Here is a 17,810-nt window from a genome sequence, read left to right on the forward strand (position 1 = left end):
ACCCCATCTGGAGACAAACATGGGGGGGAGAGGTGCCTCCCAGATTAGACAAATGGCAAGCCAAGCTCCCCTTATGTGGAGCCACACATGTGGCAAAGGTGTATCTCAGAAGAGAAAAGCAGCAAGCTAAGCAGGTGCAACCCAGGCCAACCACTGGAAGGGGGACCTGGTGACACAAGAGCAGTGGTGTAACCCTTTGAAACTATCTCAAGAGGCCAATGGAGAGAAAGTCCCCAACAAGCCAGCAACACCTGGCAGGCTTGGGTCAGTCTCTCTCTCCCCATCTGGTGAGGCAAACAGAGGTGTGTATCCCAGATTAGACAAATAAGCTCCTCTTATGTGGAGCCACACATGTGGCAAAGGTGTATGTCAGAGGAGAAAAGCAGCAAGCTAAGCAGGTGCAACCACTGGAAGGGGGACCTGGTGACACAAGAGCAGTGGTGTAACCTTTTGAAACTATCCCAAGAGGCCAATGGAGAGAAATACCCCAACATGCCAGCCACACCTGGCAGGCTTGGGTCAGTCTCTCTGTCTCCCCATCTGGTTAGGCAAACAGAGGTGTGTATCCCAGATTAGACAAATGGCAAGCCATGCTCCTCTTATGTGGGGCAACACATGTGGCAAAGGTGTATGTCAGAGGAGAAAAGCAGCAAGCTAAGCAGGTGCAACCCAGGCCAACCACTGGAAGGGGAACCTGGTGACACAAGAGCAGTGGTGTAACCTTTTGAAACTATTTCAAGAGTCCAATGTTGAGAAATACCCCAACATGCCAGCCACACCTGGCAGTCTTGGGCCAGTCTCTCTCTCTCTCCATCTGGACACAAACATGGGGGGGAGAGGTGCCTCCCAGATTAGACAAATGGCAAGCCAAGCTCCCCTTATGCAGAGCCACACATGTGACAAAGGTGTATCTCAGAGGAGAAAAGCAGCAAGCTAAGCAGGTGCAACCCAGGCCAACCACTGGAAGGGGGACCTGTTGCCACAAGAGTAGTGGTGAAACCTTTTGAAACTGTCTCAAGAGGCCAATGGAAAGAAAGTCCCCAACATGCCAGACACACCTGGCAGGCTTGGGTCAGTCTCTCTCTCCCCATCTGGAGACAAACATATGGTGGAGGTGTGCATCCCAGATCAGACAAATGGCAAGCCATGCTCCCCTTATGTGGAGCCACACATGTGGTGAAAGGCAATTGTTTGCCTTTGTCTTAGTTTTGAGATAGGTTACTAAAGATCTGAATGGTACAGCAAACTTTTCCATAAAGGGAGTGAAGTCAACTTTGAGCTTTCTTTTCTATGTTTACATGTTCTGGCAGGATAATATAATACACTTCTCTAGATTAGTCTTTTAAGAATTTTTCACAAGTGGGAAATTAAAATCAATTCGGAATAGAAGAGAGAATCTGTGTTAATGATAGTTCTGCCATTTGTATATGGATTTTGATGGGCTTTGAGGCCTTATTGGGTAAGACTGGGAAATCATGATGGTAGTAAAATTCCTTTGTGAATATGGTTTACATTGGGATACAGTGAAGGGGAATATATTACAGTCCTGCTGTGCTGTTCTGTACATATTGCATACTGCGAGTCAAATATAACTGCATTCATATCTGAGTGAGTAATATCAAAGACCTAAATGAAGTATTTTATACAGAAATTTATCAGGCATAACATTGGTTTTGTATGTTTAGCTTTACTTACAGTGTCTGAAGAGGTCAGAAGTCGCTGCAGCCTAAAACACAGGAAATCGCTCTTGCTGACAGATGTTTCACTGGAAAATGTTCCTATGGATACATACCCCATACATCACAGTGACATGAGCTACAGGTAATTTTTAGCAGTTTATCATACAGATGCTGGAAGATTTTTCTGACTAACAGTTGCTTGCATACTGATTTTTTTAATGCTCTGTAAACCAGACAAAATATTTTATAACTTTTACCACAAAATGTCAAACGAGAATGAAGGGAGCTCTTCATTAGCGAAGCATATGCAGCATTTGTGTTTTCATTAACTTAATCATGCATTGATTTATTTGCTGTACTTTGCAGGACATTGAAGGAGAATCAGCCATGGTCTTCCCCAAAGGGTTCAGGCATCCATCTTGCTGCAAATTACCCAACAGTGGGACAGATTAGTCCCCGAACCCGAAAATCTATGAGTCTGGATATGGGGCAGCCATCACAGGCTAACACTAAAAAGCTTTTAGGTAAATGCACATATTTTTACTATTACTGCAAGTGTACGGTAGTAAAGATTTTGGTAACAAAGGTAAGTACTTTCATTTTGTTTTCCTTTTAATGGAAATTGGTTCCTTACATATCCTAATGTTCTAAAATCCTTATAATTGTGACCTTACATATATTGCAGTCCAGGGAGCAATTTTAATATAGTTATATTGCCAGACTCTATTGAACTTGACTGATAATGCAATATATTCACCCACCCCCTAGTGTAGGTAATACTTAAACTCTTTGATGATCTTAAAACAAACTCAGCTTTATGGAATGGTTGCTTTCTGGAAGCTCAGTAACTCAAGAGGTTAGGACATGCATGAGATTCCAAGGCATTTCCTCTACATCTTTTGTAGCTGTTTTATTACTTCATCACATATCCTTAAATCTAATAATGGACCAGCTACATTAACATATATTACAGTAGAGGTTTCCAAGCAACAGAGGCTTTGACTGCCTATAGACTTAGACATCTGAAGTTCCATCCCTAACTTGAAGTTTAGCAGTCCAATGAAAATGATCACTTAGAAATCAGACCTCTGAATCATGGGCGTATTTGCATGGGGCCACAGGGGCCTGGGCACCCGCAGATTTCGCCCTGGCCCCCCCTCCCGCCGTCTACCCTCCCCCGCTGCTTACCTTTACTGGAAGGGGGCCCCAACCCCCGCCAGCCGAGGTCCGCTTCCTCCTGCCTTTAAAAATATTTCTTCCGCTGGCGGGGGACCCCAACCCCTGCCAGCCGACCTGAAGTCTTCATATTTCTTCTTCATCCGACTCCTCCGTGGCCATGCTGTAACACTGTTGATTGAATCCAGTTCGGAATCTGACATCATCTGCGATGTCAGACTCCAAACTGGATTCAATCAACAGCGTTACAGCATGGCCACGGAGGAGTCAGGCAAAGAAGAAATATGAAGACTTTGGGTCGGCTGGCGGGGGTTGAGGTCCCCCGCCAGCAAAGGTAAGCAGCAGCGGAGGGTTGACGGCGGGAGGGGGGGTGGAGAGAGTCGGGGGGGGGGTCGGTGGTGCCGGGTGGGGGGGCTAAAATGTGTCCCCTCCCTCTGACTCTGGCCCCCCCCTACCGCCGGAGTCCAGATACGCCCCTGCTCTGAATTGTAAAATCTTCTGGATCACATTAAACTTTTGTGAGATTGTTTTATCAGCAATTTTAAAACATATATGTATGTTAATGCATCTGTGTTTCCCACTGCAAACATGAGAGGAATCTTATGTTGTTGTATGTTTTCAATAGACTGCTGCTGTAACTCTGTTAAGTTTTGGCTAGGCGTGGCTGAAAACGGGATATTTGTTCCAGTCCACTTTTCTGGTAAACAAATGAATAAATAAATTACTAATTTATACCCAAGTTAACACAATTAGTAATTACTGCATGTAAAATATTCCCTCCTTCAACCTTTGCCCCTTGCTTGGGGACAGCCCCAGCACAGCACAGCACTGCATTCTGCTTTTGTTAACTAGCTCCATCTAATGGTAGCTTTCAGACAAACTAAATTTATTTATATATTTATAAGTTTTATTTCCCACCTTTAAAAAAAAAAAAAAAAAAAAAATCACCCACAGAGGTGTACAGCAAGTGCAAATTTTTGACATAATAGGATTTCCAGGCATCATTACAAGCCAGGGATATATTGCCATGAAGAATAAATATTGCATCAGTTACTGGATTTTTATGGCCTTTGAGCTTTTAAAATGGCAATAATGTTCAAAGACTGCCTGGAGAAAACATTTCAGACTCGGAAATAGGCTGGAGCTTCAGGTGACATTTATAAAGCTTCAGTTCTGTACAAATCTTGAAACTATATGGGACAAGCCATAAGTTTTCAGCTTTGGGGAATTCTGCTAAGTCCTGTGTATTGCTGAATGGTTCATACATTTGTACCTTTGACTTGGAGAGTGAAACGTTTTACAGAAAACAATTTTCAGGCCTTTTAAAGCTCTGTCTACTTGTCAGTCCCTAATATCCCTTTTCCCTGCTGACCAGTCTGAATAAGGAGCAACTCCTATTCAGATCTGTGCCTGGGGAGTAAGGAGAAAGCCAGAGCAACCAGGCAAGTAGAAACAGTAACATAGAGAGAGAGAGAGAGAAATTATAGCCCTCAACTGTAATTTGAACAGTTCTACATTACAAAATCATATGGCATTATTTAACACAGTTCAGATCCTCTACAGGGTTTAAATAAACCGGAAACAATATTTGGGTTGGTGGGACTGCTATTACTGGAGCTTTGGCTGAATCTGGAACTAGCTTGTAAAATCTAGATATGCATCCAAAAATAGATGGCTGATGCAAGCTTAAACCACACTCAGACCACCAGAAATTTCTTCCGCAGAAAAAAAAATAAACTCTTTAATCAGAATTTACTTTTTAAAAAAATGCAGTGTATTGTAATAGAAAGTGCCAGTCCACAAGCTATAGAGGAGCTCTACCATTTTTAACAGAGAATGTTTTATTGAACCTGTGGTGGTCTCAGTGTGGGTGTACCACCTGTCTTTACTTGCCTTACTGAGTCTGGGCTTTTTCTGGCTGCAAGGGCACCACATAGCTCCCGGATGCTTATGTGGCTTGCAGTCTTGTTAAAAATAGGCAGCCAGCACAATTTGCAGAGCACGCAATCTCTCTTGAAATTGAATGAACTAGAATGAGACTCATAGCGCAGGCATGTAAATGCATGTTTCCAGTGGGAGGGTATAGATTTGGATGAACTGTCAGGCTGATGAACAGCTAGTGACACCATTCTGATTGTGGTTTGAGGACATGAACCATGACTGAGTAAGTCTAGTAGATGCATGTAAGCATTACAAAAGAATGAAAAGCTAACCAGCTTAAACTGTATTTAGATGTATTTAGAAAAGTCACTTTATAGAATCTGTTCTTCTTACCTTAAATTAAAGGTAAAGTTTGAGTACATGCAGAATTGGCTTCAGAAGCCAGTTGGAGTTCATTGTAAAACCACTGGGAATAAGAGAATAGAAAGTATTGGTGTGGTTTGTGCCTGTTCTAATTAAATCAGTGTGGGAAAACCATGATAAACAAGCAAAGTTTGAAAATGTGGGCCTACATCAATTGGTAGAGTGTACACCCAAAGAATGAGAGAAGAAAAATGTAAACTTCAGTGAGAGGGGGTAAATAACACAGTGTGGTAATACACATCCCCTTTCCTGGCCAAAAAAAGGAGGAAGTGATATCGTTGTATTCTCTGCCTAATGCTGCCTTTGCATCTGATGCTGGCTGTCTGCATGCAAGGAAATTCATTTCTCAAGATGGTTTTTTAACATTTCTGCTCTCTTGATACTCTTACGTAGGTTATTATATGGTAGTTGTAGTTCCCACAGCACAAGAGACCAATAGGATAGATGTTGAGTGCCCTAATAATTTGTAAACTATGTGGGATAAATCTATAAATACTGTGGTAATTTGTGTCTCTACAGCCTTTCCCTTTATTATGTTCAAATATTAATATGATGATCTCTTGTAAAGTAGTATTCCAGTACCACAGATCATATCTATGAGAGAGATTTATCATTTCTTAGATGGTGTAATCAAAAAAATATCAGTCTTCAAACTGGGCACTATGGTGAGCCCAGTGATAAGCCGATATTTTTAACATTTGTACTCTTTTCCTCTTCTGAGCGAATCACTTAAGAATAAGCCAAGATCTACTTCAGACATTGTTAGATCTGGAGCTAAGCTTCAGTTATGCAACAATGTCATCACAAAAAAGCGCAATAAGAAATAGTTACTTAAAAAAGTGTCATAACTAGCCTTTGGCACTATAAAGAATTGGCGCATTTTGGGCAGTCAAGCAGCAGGTAGGGCTTTTCCTAGTTCTGAAGGTTGTTATACATGTGTTCTGTTCTGTTGTGGCATTTCCACAAATAAAAAGCTTGATGCCTATGTGTGTTAATATAAACTCCCCCCTCCGTATTAGGTACAAGGAAAAGCTTTGAATACTTAATATCAGACACAAAGGCCCCCAAAAGACAAGAAATTGAATCTGGAATCACTACACCTCCCAAAATGAGAAGAGTCGCAGAGAATGACTACGAAATGGGTAAGTAACAAGAATGTTAACTAAAATTGAAATGTTGGTAAGGGGTGTGACATGAGGAAAGCTGAAGTAGTAAAATCTATGTGCTGCCTGATTAGTATTCCTTTATGATAAAGGAACAGATGATGTTAGTTTGGTTCATGTGCCAGTCCAAATAAATGAGACAGACATGCATCATGGTTAAAAAAAAGTATATTTATGAACCCAATTCTAACTGGCTGATATTTATCTCCGAAAAGGAGATCTGTGAATTGGAATACGTGAAATCATACTACAGTCAGCTTTACTAGTTTCGTTTTATATTGAATAGACTTTCTGAGCCGTTACGTCAAGCTCCATCCCTGGCCGCCTTCAAATCCGGGCTAAAGGCCTATCTGTTTGATGCTGCTTTTGACTCCTAACTTGTCACTTGTTCGTAACCTTTATCTTGTCTTCCTCTCTTCAATAGTCCCTTATCCCTATGGGGCTCATTTTCAAAGCACTTAGCCTCTATCTGTCTGTCCTGCCCTTATCCCTTATTTGTCCTATCTGTCTGTCTGTCTTGATTTAGATTGTAAGCTCTTTTGAGCAGGGACTGTCTTTTCTTCATTTTCAATTGTGAAGCGCTGCGTACGACTGGTAGCGCTATAGAAATGATTTGTAGTAGTAGTAGTATATTGCATTTTTGCCTCCTGTAACAACTGTCACCTGTTTAGGTTTAAACATGTGTCCAAAATGAACAGTGGCTAATAACAGGAAGAACACTACTACGTCCTAAGAGAAATCCAAGTAATGTTCCCCAAACTTATAGACCAATAACTTGTCTACCTACCATTTCTAGCTGTTCACTGCAATAGATACCTACTGAGTATACATTCGTGTCTATTCCAGTAGAACAGAAAAGCAGTAAGTTTCCAAGTTTATTAAAGAACTCCTATCATGCCCATCAGTGAGTATATCTGAGCGGCTTACGATCAAAGAGAAAAAATGGGGTAAGATGGGAATATATGGAACCAAAGACCATTTAATGCTGAATAAGACGTATTCATGGCTAATGCTAAGAAAAACAGAAATCTCAGTACAGCATGAGTTTAATTATGAGAAAGCTTTTGATAGCAACCAAATTCCTGGGTTACAAATTGTTGTGAAGTATACAGACTAAACTAGATTGTTTGAGTACATTATTCACTATGAACATTTGGCAAACCATCTGAAAGATAAAGATGGGTCTTCATCATTCCTAACATCAAGATCCAGTAAGGAATATTTCAGGAATACACTCTGCTGTCACTGTTATTTTGTATAGCCCTTAATCCATGAGTGGTGTTATTACCTTTTGGGCTACAGATGTAGCCTGAATCCAAAGTTACATCACACCTACTGTTTATAGTTGATTTGAAGTAGTGTAGTTGCAGCAATCAACATTTAGTGGAACAACTCTGTTTAATTAAAAGCTTTTCAGATGATATTAGCGTGACTTTTGGCCTGAACAAATGTTTTAAGGCAACATTCCTTACAGGAAATTTGAACAAAACTGAAAACATCTCTATGGTTGATGACTGAAATAAAGGAACTTGTGCAGAAAGGCCTATATAAATCTCTAGAAATAGAGGAAGGAGTAAAAATCCAATTTAAAGTATTGAGAGAAAAGATCAGTACAAAATATTACAGATTAAAATTGATATTGAAACATGCTTTAACATCATGGAATAAGATCCAAGCCATCAATCAGGTTAATTAACCCAGATGCAACTTTTCATAAGAGTAGATGGATAAAGAAGAAGATTAAACCATAATGACGTTTATAAACAAATAAGTGAAGGTAAAAGAATATGAGTACAATTGATTAGAGCTAGATAGGATTAGGGAGGAAAAAGAAGTGGAATTAATTGTATGAATGAATTTTGTTCAAACAGAATTCTTTGTTATCTGAAAGGCTGAATTGAAAAAATGAGTTTTCAGTAGGTTTCTAAAAGACAAGTACCTGTGTATTTTATTGATCTTGGTAGAGAATTCCAAATTTATATGCAATTCTATGTCAAAACCAACAATGCTATAGTACAAAAGCCGAATAGCAATCAGTCATCAAGTTTTACAGTTAATTCCTTGTCACTACTCTAATCTTGAACAACAAACAGACTCTTAATATCAAACTGATACTCAATTCAGACCCAACCCTAATCTTGGAACCCCCCCTTGTCCCTCCCTATGTAAGTTTGTACTTAAAAGATTACAATTTCAACAACATTTTCACACTTTTGTGTTGTAATTTACAAAAATTAATAAAAAATTTGAACTGAAAAAAATATATAAGTTAATTGAAAAGGATATAAAAAGTTCTGGTAATTTATCATTCCTTAATGTTGACACCTAGTGGCTGGAGTCATGACCTGTGATTGCATGCATGCACTAGGACTCCTGAGGCATGCTCCTCAATTCCCTCCCTGCCAAGGCTGGTCACTACAATAATCAGATTGTTTTAGGAGTAAGATAGAGCTGTAAGGGGTAAATCTCTGGCTGATTGCAAATAAAAGCACATGGTACCAGATCCTAGCCATAGTTCTGAGTGAGCTGGGATGACAAGGAATAAGAGGAAAGTGCTGGGTTAAAAAGAAAAATAAGCATCAAAAGTACATAAGTGATTATAGTAAAATGTGAAGCAGATGACTCTTCACTTTTACATTTAATTTATTTTCTGCTTGTGTATAAAAGCTGTGTAATATTCAACTGTTAGTCATCAGACCCAGGGGCTTTTTCTGGTGCCATTTTTACATTTAATTTATTTTCTGCTTTGAACATATGTAATGTTTTTGGTTTGGTACAGGGAGCAAAAAAAGGTAAGTTATCAGCACAGGGCATTTCATTAAAAGTTGGGAGGAAAATATAGTTCATGTTATAAAAATATCATACAGTAGTCAAGAAAGCGGTAGATGTTTATCAGAATTCCAGGAAATTAGCAATTTACATGAACTTAATAATTCATTCTTCTCTTCCACAGAGACACAGAGAATAGCATCACCCCAACAGCACCCTCATCTGCGCAAAGTATCAGTGTCTGAGTCTAATGTCCTTCTGGACGAAGAGGTCCTTACTGACCCTAAAATCCAAGCTCTACTGCTTACTGTACTTGTAAGCAAAATCTTCTCTTCCCTTTACCTGCTGTTCTACTGATCTTTGTTCAGAATTTGTGTGTGTTACACTGACATGAACTAAAATTCCTCTGAGAAATAATGGATGGAACTTGTTTGGGAGGTTGTTACTCATTAGTATTTTGTCTAATCTGAACCTTCTCTCACTTTGTTACTGCATGGTAAGAAGTGTGGTGCAGTAGTTAGATAATAAAGGTGGGGGTTCAAGACTCTATGGGTTCTAGCCCTGGCTCTTTCCCTTTTTATTCCCTGAAGGTAGTTTATTTCCAGCTAGATATAATAAAAGTAGTCTGTGTACTCCAGGTTGACTGTATGCATGTTTGTGCAGTATAGTGATTGCAGTCTATGTTGGGTTCCAATTCTGATAACACTGCATAATGCCTAGATTTGTTAACTCCTGTGCTCTCTTGTTTACATTTTGGCAGGCTACACTGGTAAAGTACACTACAGATGAATTTGATCAACGAATTCTTTACGAGTATTTAGCAGAAGCCAGTGTTGTCTTCCCTAAAGTTTTTCCTGTTGTGTAAGTCCCATTCATTTATCATAAACTCTGCCTCTTACGTCCTGAGAGCCACCATGGCTATATTACTATAATCAGTGGTTATAAAGAGGAGATTGCTCGTTTTTCAATTCCTTTAATTATCTACAAAAGGTGGGCACAAGCAAGATACTATGCCTCTCTGTTGATGTTGAATACATTTTCCAAGTATTTGTATTGAGAACAAAGGGTATAATGCAGTGGGAGCAATAACTATAATAGCATGAGATTGGTAAGAGAGGGCTTATTACCGATAAATGTTGCTTCTGCTTGTTATACTGTTCTCGCACTCAGAACTGCATATAATGAAAGTGGTTTTGAAAGCCAAGTTCTTCATCTTGTAATTAGAAAATATGTTTTTTTTCCTGTTTAGGCACAATTTGTTGGACTCCAAGATTAACACCCTTTTGTCACTGTGTCAAGATCCAAATTTATTAAATCCAATTCATGGGATTGTACAGAGTGTGGTTTACCATGAAGAATCCCCGCCCCCGTACCAGCCATCCTACTTACAAAGTAAAGGTCTTGTCTTTTTGTTTTGCAGGGTAATACAAGTAACAGTCTTTATTCAGTGCATATGTTGATTCTTCCACTTACCATATCTTAATACTCTCTTCTCAAAAGGATTGCATCATGTTGCAGTTTCACAGCTCTTCTATACGTTAATAACAGACTCCTGCAAAACATTTACAAGGAAGGTGCATTTGTAAGCCCCCACTCTAGTCCCTTTGATTTCTTTGTAAAAATTGTCAAGAAAACTTCAACAGGAATCTCGAGAGCTTGATCGTTCATCGTTTATTCATTTACTATACCGTTACAAATTGTATGCACAAAACAGAACGGTTTACAATATCAGTATAAAAAATCATAATGTAAAAACAAAAAAACATAAAAGAATTCCATGAAATTGATAGGAAAGCACGGCAAACTTAAAACAGACGTTCTACAAGATGATCAATACCACTACACACTAAACAACCATTCACGACAAATACATTAAGCTAGAATATTTCTTCACTACGTAATTACTTCTGTCTAAATACTGCCTTTTCATCACAGATTATTTTCGAACATGTTTTGAAACAAATATGCTTTCAAAAATTTACGAAAATTGAATGTCAGACTGCTCCAGTCTAAGGTTTTTGGGAAGGCAGTTCCGAAGAGAAGGGGCTATAAAAAAGAAAGCTGAGCTTCTGGTAGATTCCGATCTAGCCTTCTGTAATGATGGGATAACTAATCTATTGTCTGTAAGTGATTGTCTTGAGGAATTTAAAAATTACCCACACAGTTAAACCTGCTATTTAGTATGCACAGTTTTCCCAGTTTATTTTATGGTTATGCACGCATATTTTATAAATGATGTGCATGTATGCCTACTGTTTGCAAACCCCACTCCCAGGAGTGCCTCTGCTCAGTTTGAGTAAAGTTACACACAAAGCAGTTTATATGCATATTTGTGCACCTACCAGGAGATCAGTTTTATAAAAGCCTATTTCTGTGCATAAAACGTTTTTTTACCTGCAGAAATGCCTTTCAAAATTACCCCTAAGCATATTGAGGTCTATATTCAGTAGTGCAGTTTAGCTTCCAACTTCTAACTTATACATATTCTCAGTGGCACTAGCTATATAAGTGCCAGCTTTAAAATCCACATGCAACTTGTAAACGGGACCGCTGCGCCAGTAGGGGGAGGAAGGAAGTCTCCTCCCCAGGATTAATCCAAGCCCCACAAATTGCCACCAGCAGATACTTTCAAATATTCTTTTCTTTTTATTTTTGTTTCCAAGTTACAAACAAAAGCTTCAGTCCAGCCCTGGGGTTAGGGCTGCCCCAGGCAGGGTAGTGCTGCCCCTCACCCAGCAATCTAAAGTCTCTGACCGTTCTTGAGGGCTGCAATAGTCCCCTTTGGAAATACTTCCTTTTCACAGTACGTATCACAAGCAGTGCTGGCCCCAAAGTACGTATCACAAGCTGTGCTGGCCCCAAAGTACGTATCACAAGCTGTGCTGGCCCAAAGCAAAATTGTTCCCTCCTGTCCAACCAGGGTTTCCAGCTCCCACAGTTCTTACACAACAAACAGGAGCAGCTGGGGAACCAGGCTTATAACTCTTCCAGTCCTCTGCCCTTCCCCCACAGCAAACAGTTCAAATCAAAACAGGCTTCTTCCTTACAACAGGTTTTAAATCACAACTTTTAAACACAGAGCTTTCCCCCCTTTAGGGGCTACCTTCCTCAGGGCTCTCCAGCTCCCATTCCATCCTCCTTCTGCCTCTTGCTCAGCAGCCTTAACCCCCTCCTCCACCTGCTTCTCACCCCACCCTTCCCTCTACAGGTGGGAGGCATCATGTATTGATTACGGAGCCAGGGAACTGGGCTTCTTCCTTCTCCCTCCCTCTTGTGGTCAGAGTTGGTATATACCCATCTTGTCTATCCCTGGGGCTCCCTTTGCTGGGACGGGCAATGCATTCTGGGAGACGTAGTTCAGGATTTTGTTGTTTCATTTTGTACCTCTGGGCTGTAGCCTTGTCACAAACTTTAAATGGTCAGTTATATTTTTATAATTGCACCTGCTATTTATGCATCGGCACTTCATCAGATAACCTATACATTCAGCAACTGAATTTCCTGATGAGTATACAACTTTTATGCTACTACTGCCCTTGTTCTGTCCCAAACCATGCCCCTTTGCTAGACAGATAAATTTGGCCATTTTAAGAATAGAAAAACCAAATTTCGTTATGCATATAGTTTACTAGGCAGCCAGATTTGCATAGCTTGTTTGTCTTGTGTATGCAGAGTGAGAATATTATTGAAAGTATTAATAATTTTATAACATGATTATAAAGGATGCATTTTTATTATGAACTTTATTAGGGTATTTTGTGATTGTATAGTTGAATGATGTTCATGTTCTCTGCTTTGAAGGGGCTACAAATTTGAACAAGTATCCATTTCATTTGTTGCTCACTTTTCTAGCAGATGTAGGTTAATTTTAACAGAAGAACTTATTTTTGAGAATGTCACAGTTTTTCCCATAAGTTGTAATCATTCAGAATTGCATGGTATTTATTTTGTCCTGTAATTTGAACTTGCACACTTGATAATCCAGTGCAAATGTTTTGGAGAATGGTAATGGCTGTGAATTTCCTGTTTCAGGTTTTGGTTTTAATGGTTTATGGAGGTTTGCTGGCCCATTTTCAAAGGTACGTAACAGAGATTTCATTACCAGTACTGGATGCATACTACTACTTATTTCTGTAGCGCTGTATGCATTGGAGATGATCCCTGTTCTATAGAGCTTAGAATCTATTCAAGACAAACAAACAAGACAAATAAGAGAAGTAGAGAATTTCATTTACTATGGGAATGGTTAAAAACTACATGGGTATGAACAAGAGAATAAGGGATTAAGATCGCCTCCTAGAGGTGGTAGTCTGAGTAGAGAAGACATGAATTAAGTGGGCTTGGAAACTGAACTCTTTTTTACCCTAGAATAGAGGAGGGGGTTGGGGGAGATAGGACTTGTGCTGCCCCACATGCATTTAGGCTATGGATAAATGGAGGCTTTCATTTCCCAGCGCTATGAAATCAAAACGTCACAAGTCTGAATTCAGTAAAGACTGGGGGTGGGGGGATTGATACAATGTTAAGTGGGACATAACACAAAAACAATCTTTTTTTCAGCAAACACAAATTCCAGAAGATGCTGAGCTTATTGTGAAGTTTCTGGATGCCTTGATTGACATGTATTTACCTGGAATTGATGAGGAAGCCAATGAAGAATCCCTCCTGACTCCTACATCTCCTTATCCTCCCGCGGTACAAAGCCAGCTCAGTATTACTGCAAACCTTAACCTTTCCAATTCTATGACATCACTAGCAACATCTCAGCATTCCCCAGGTCAGTCAAAATATAAATATATGGTGTGTCCTAAAGCAGTGGGCAGAGGAAAAATGCTAAATAAAATTAGACTATATGTATCAAACGAACCACATACAGATAACTTTTCCATATTTAGAGCATGTACATTCCTACATTTTGGGGGGAAGGGGAGTAGAAATAGTTGGTATATTTTTATAGCTTTATCTGTACCATAATTACATAAGTGGATTCATGCATCATCCTATAGATTGTTAAAGGAATGTAAAGTTTACTCTTATTTGGTGGTGTGTAACAATTCATCTCTTAGTTTTGGGAAGAGCTGCATAATGTGGGTAAGTGAGACATGATCTCTGACAGTGCTTTCTGCTGTGAAGGAAGGCTTATATCTGTTTGATGCATTACAGCTAGCAATTGTCCAAGATGTCTATGCAGAAAGTAAGCTGTCCAATCAATGTAGCAAAATTGAGGAGAAGGAGGAATTAGTTTTGGACAACAAATAGGAATTTCTATGTTCTTCTTTCCCAAGTGAAAAAAATCTGAACTGGCCAGACTGAATGGGCCAATAGGGTAGCATACAAAAATTTCGATACTCCTGTTTCCTAAATGGGAGGCTCTAAACTAACCAAAATGGATGACCTGATCTAAACATTTTTTTCTGACATAATTTACCATGCTACTTTGATACAATAAAAGTGATCCCATGCAGTCTTGTCATATAGTCCAGGGCTTCTAAAATCTGTCCTGGGAATCTCACGGCCAGTCTGGTTTTCAGGATAGCTACAATGAATATATGTGAGGATACATTTGTATGCATTGGAAACCCAGTATATGTGGGTTTACATTATGCCTGTTCATTGTGGCTATCCTGAAACCTGACTGGCTATAGGGTCCCCAGGACAGATTTAGGAAGCCTTGATATTGACCAGCATATTAAAGCAACTAAATATCATGCACAGAGCATAAAGGAATCCTGTGCCGAAGGAATGGATCCTCAGGAGCTTAGTCAAGATCGGGAGGCAGGGCTGGAGGTTGGGAGGCGGGGATAGGGCTGGGCAGACTTATACGGTCTGTGCCAGAGCCGGTGGTGGGAAGCGGGACTGGTGGTTGGGAGGCGGGGATAGTGCTGGACAGACTTGTACGGTCTGTGCCAGAGCCGGGGTTGGGAGGCAGGGCTGGGGAGGTGAGGATAGTGCTGGGCAGACTTATACGGTCTGTGCCAGTGCCAGAGCCGGTGGTTGGGAGGCGGGGATAGTGCAGGGCAGACTTATACGGTCTGTGCCCTGAAGAGCATAGGTACAAATCAAAGTAGGGTATACACAAAAAGCAGCAAATATGAGTTATCTTGTTGGGCAGACTGGATGGACCGTGCAGGTCTTTTTCTGCCGTCGTCTACTATGTTACTATGTTTGCCTGGATCCTCTGGGAGGGAAAGAATGAAATTTTGTTGTGGGATTCACCTCTCATTTACATTAGAATGGCTTTAGCAGGTCCAGTGTCAGAGGCAATGTCCCTTGACTAGCAAAGAAATCTGGTTGGAGACCTCTTGAAGAGAAACTCATGCAAAAAAAGATAAAAGAATATGTCAGATGATTTGCTAGTGAGAAGAATAGCTTGAAAGGCGCAAGTGAGCATCTGGAAGAATAAATAAGAAAAAGTCCATAATTGTGCAGACTGTTTGAAAAGAAAAAAAGAACTTTGCCTTGCCAGAAGCCAAAATAGTGCTGAGTGAAAGATTGCTAAGCTTGGAATTCCTCAAATAACGACCTTTGTTAAACAAAAAAGGTTTACTACCTCCCTACATGGACTGAACACGCTAGACAGATAATCCATCTTTAACTAGCCAAATTTGACACAAAGAGGCTTACCAGACAATACATTTCTAGGCGTTTAAACTAGAAGGCGGGGGTCGCATATGGAGGCAGGTCACTTCCAACGGTCAACCCCAGCTAAAGACAAGATGTGACAGTAGTAAAGAAAGCAATGAAAACAACAATCTTAGCAAATCACTTCTTACGAGCACAGCAGTAAGTGAGACCAAACAAAAAAACTAAATAGAAGATGAGACTGCCACTGAAATGTAGCCAGAAAGCGATGACCACAAGTGCTTGCAGTCTAAGCAATAAAGTTCATGATCTGCAAACCCTGATGTTAGAGGCAGATTTAGACATTTATTGCTATCACAGAGGCATGGTTCAATGATTCCCATGAATGGGATGCAAACATACCAGGCTGTAATTTATTTGGGAAGGGTAGAGATGGCCGTAAAGGTGGAAGAGTAGCTCTGTACACCATACGCCAGGCCCCCTCCCTGCCCATCTTCAAATCCTTGCTCAAAGCCCACCTCTTCAATGTCGCCTTCAGCTCCTAACCACTTTACCTCTATTCCTAACCACTTTACCTCTATTCTGGAAATCTAGACTGCCCCAACTTGACATTTCATCCTTTAGATTGTAAGCTCCTTTGAGCAGGGACTGTCCTTCTTTGTTAAACTGTACAGCGCTGCGTAACCTTAGTAGCGCTCTAGAAATGTTTAGTAGTAGTAGTAGTATGTGAGAAACGATATTGCGGCGTCTGAAATGCCAGGGGCTTGGGGAAAAGAAGAAACGATATGGATCACCTTAAAAAGAGATGATGGAACCTCTGTCTACATGGGTGTTGTCTATAGACCTCCGACACGATCGGAGGAACTAGATAACGATCTGGTTACAGATAAACCAAAAGTTGGGAAAGAAAAGAGGTGCTGTTGATGGGAGATTTCAACATGCTGGCTACGGATTGGAAAATTTCATCTGTGGAATCAGAAAGAAGAAGAGAGATCATGGATGCCTTTCAAAGTGCTCTGCGCAGACAAATGGTGACGGAACCCACGAGGGAGCAACGCTAGATCTGGTGCTCACACATGGGGAAAATGTGTCTAATGTCTGAGTGGGTGCCCACCTGGGCAGCAGTGATAGTCAAATTGTTTGGTTTGATGTAAGAGCTAAAGGGGAGGGCAGCCACTCAAAACTCAAAGTCCTGGATTTCAAACATGCTGACTTTAGTAAAATGGGGGAATTCCTGAAGAAAGAGCTGATGGGCTGAGAGAATATACAAGTAGAAAGGCAGTGGTCTAGGCTGAAAGGAGCTATAAATATGTAAAGAGAGTAATAAAAGCAAGAGAAAAAGGAAACCAATATGGTTCTCCAAGCAAGTGGCTGAGAAAATAAAAGCTTAAAGAGCTGGTATTCATCAAATACAGGAAAACTCAATAAGAGGAACATAGAGAGGAATACCAGATGAAACTGAAAGAAGCCAAGAGAGATGTACGTCTGGCGAAAGCAGAAGAACAAATGGCTAGAAATGTAAGGAGGGGCGACAAGAACTTTTTCAGGTATATTAGTGAAATGAGGAAGACTAAAAATGGAATTGTGAGACTGAAAGATGCTGTGAACCACTTTGTGGATAATGATGAGGAAAAAGCAAACGTGCTAAACAAATACTTCTGTTCTGTGTTCAAGGAAGAAAATCCTGGAGAAGGACTGCAATTGACTGACAAAGGTACATATGAGAATGGAGTGGATATAGCACCATTCACAGAAGAAAGTGTTTATGAACAACTTGAAAATTTAAAGGTAGACAAAGCATTGGGACCGGATGGGATTCATCCTAGGAAATTGAGGGAGATTAAAGTGGTTCTGGCGAAATGCTGAAGGGTTAGAAGGTAAGGTTTGCCTTTTTTCAGATGATACCAAGATTTGTAACAGAGTGGACACCCCGGCGGGAGTGGAAAACATGAAAAAGGATCTGCAAAAATTAGAAGAATGGTCTAATGTTTGGCAATTAAAATTCAATGCAAAGAAGTGCGGAGTGATGTACTTAGGGAGTAGAAATCCAAGGGAGACATATGTGTTAGGTGGTGAGAGGCTGATTTGCACAGGCAGGGAGAGGAACCTAGGGGTGATAGTATCTGAGGATCTGAAG

General features: G+C 40.3%; 1 protein-coding gene across 1 annotated transcript in view; it reads left to right on the forward strand.

Moving 5' to 3' along the window:
• NF1 (neurofibromin 1) overlaps positions 1 to 17,810 on the forward strand; it is a 464,504-nt gene that overhangs the window by 413,282 nt on the left and 33,412 nt on the right. The window contains 8 exon segments of the mRNA XM_030222524.1: positions 1,686 to 1,821; positions 2,046 to 2,203; positions 6,179 to 6,301; positions 9,276 to 9,406; positions 9,852 to 9,952; positions 10,341 to 10,483; positions 13,124 to 13,170; positions 13,652 to 13,868. Of these exon segments, the coding sequence (XP_030078384.1) occupies positions 1,686 to 1,821; positions 2,046 to 2,203; positions 6,179 to 6,301; positions 9,276 to 9,406; positions 9,852 to 9,952; positions 10,341 to 10,483; positions 13,124 to 13,170; positions 13,652 to 13,868 (1,056 nt within the window).

This window comes from Microcaecilia unicolor, chromosome 13 (genome assembly GCF_901765095.1).
Source record: "Microcaecilia unicolor chromosome 13, aMicUni1.1, whole genome shotgun sequence".
Taxonomy (NCBI): Eukaryota; Metazoa; Chordata; class Amphibia; order Gymnophiona; family Siphonopidae; genus Microcaecilia; species Microcaecilia unicolor.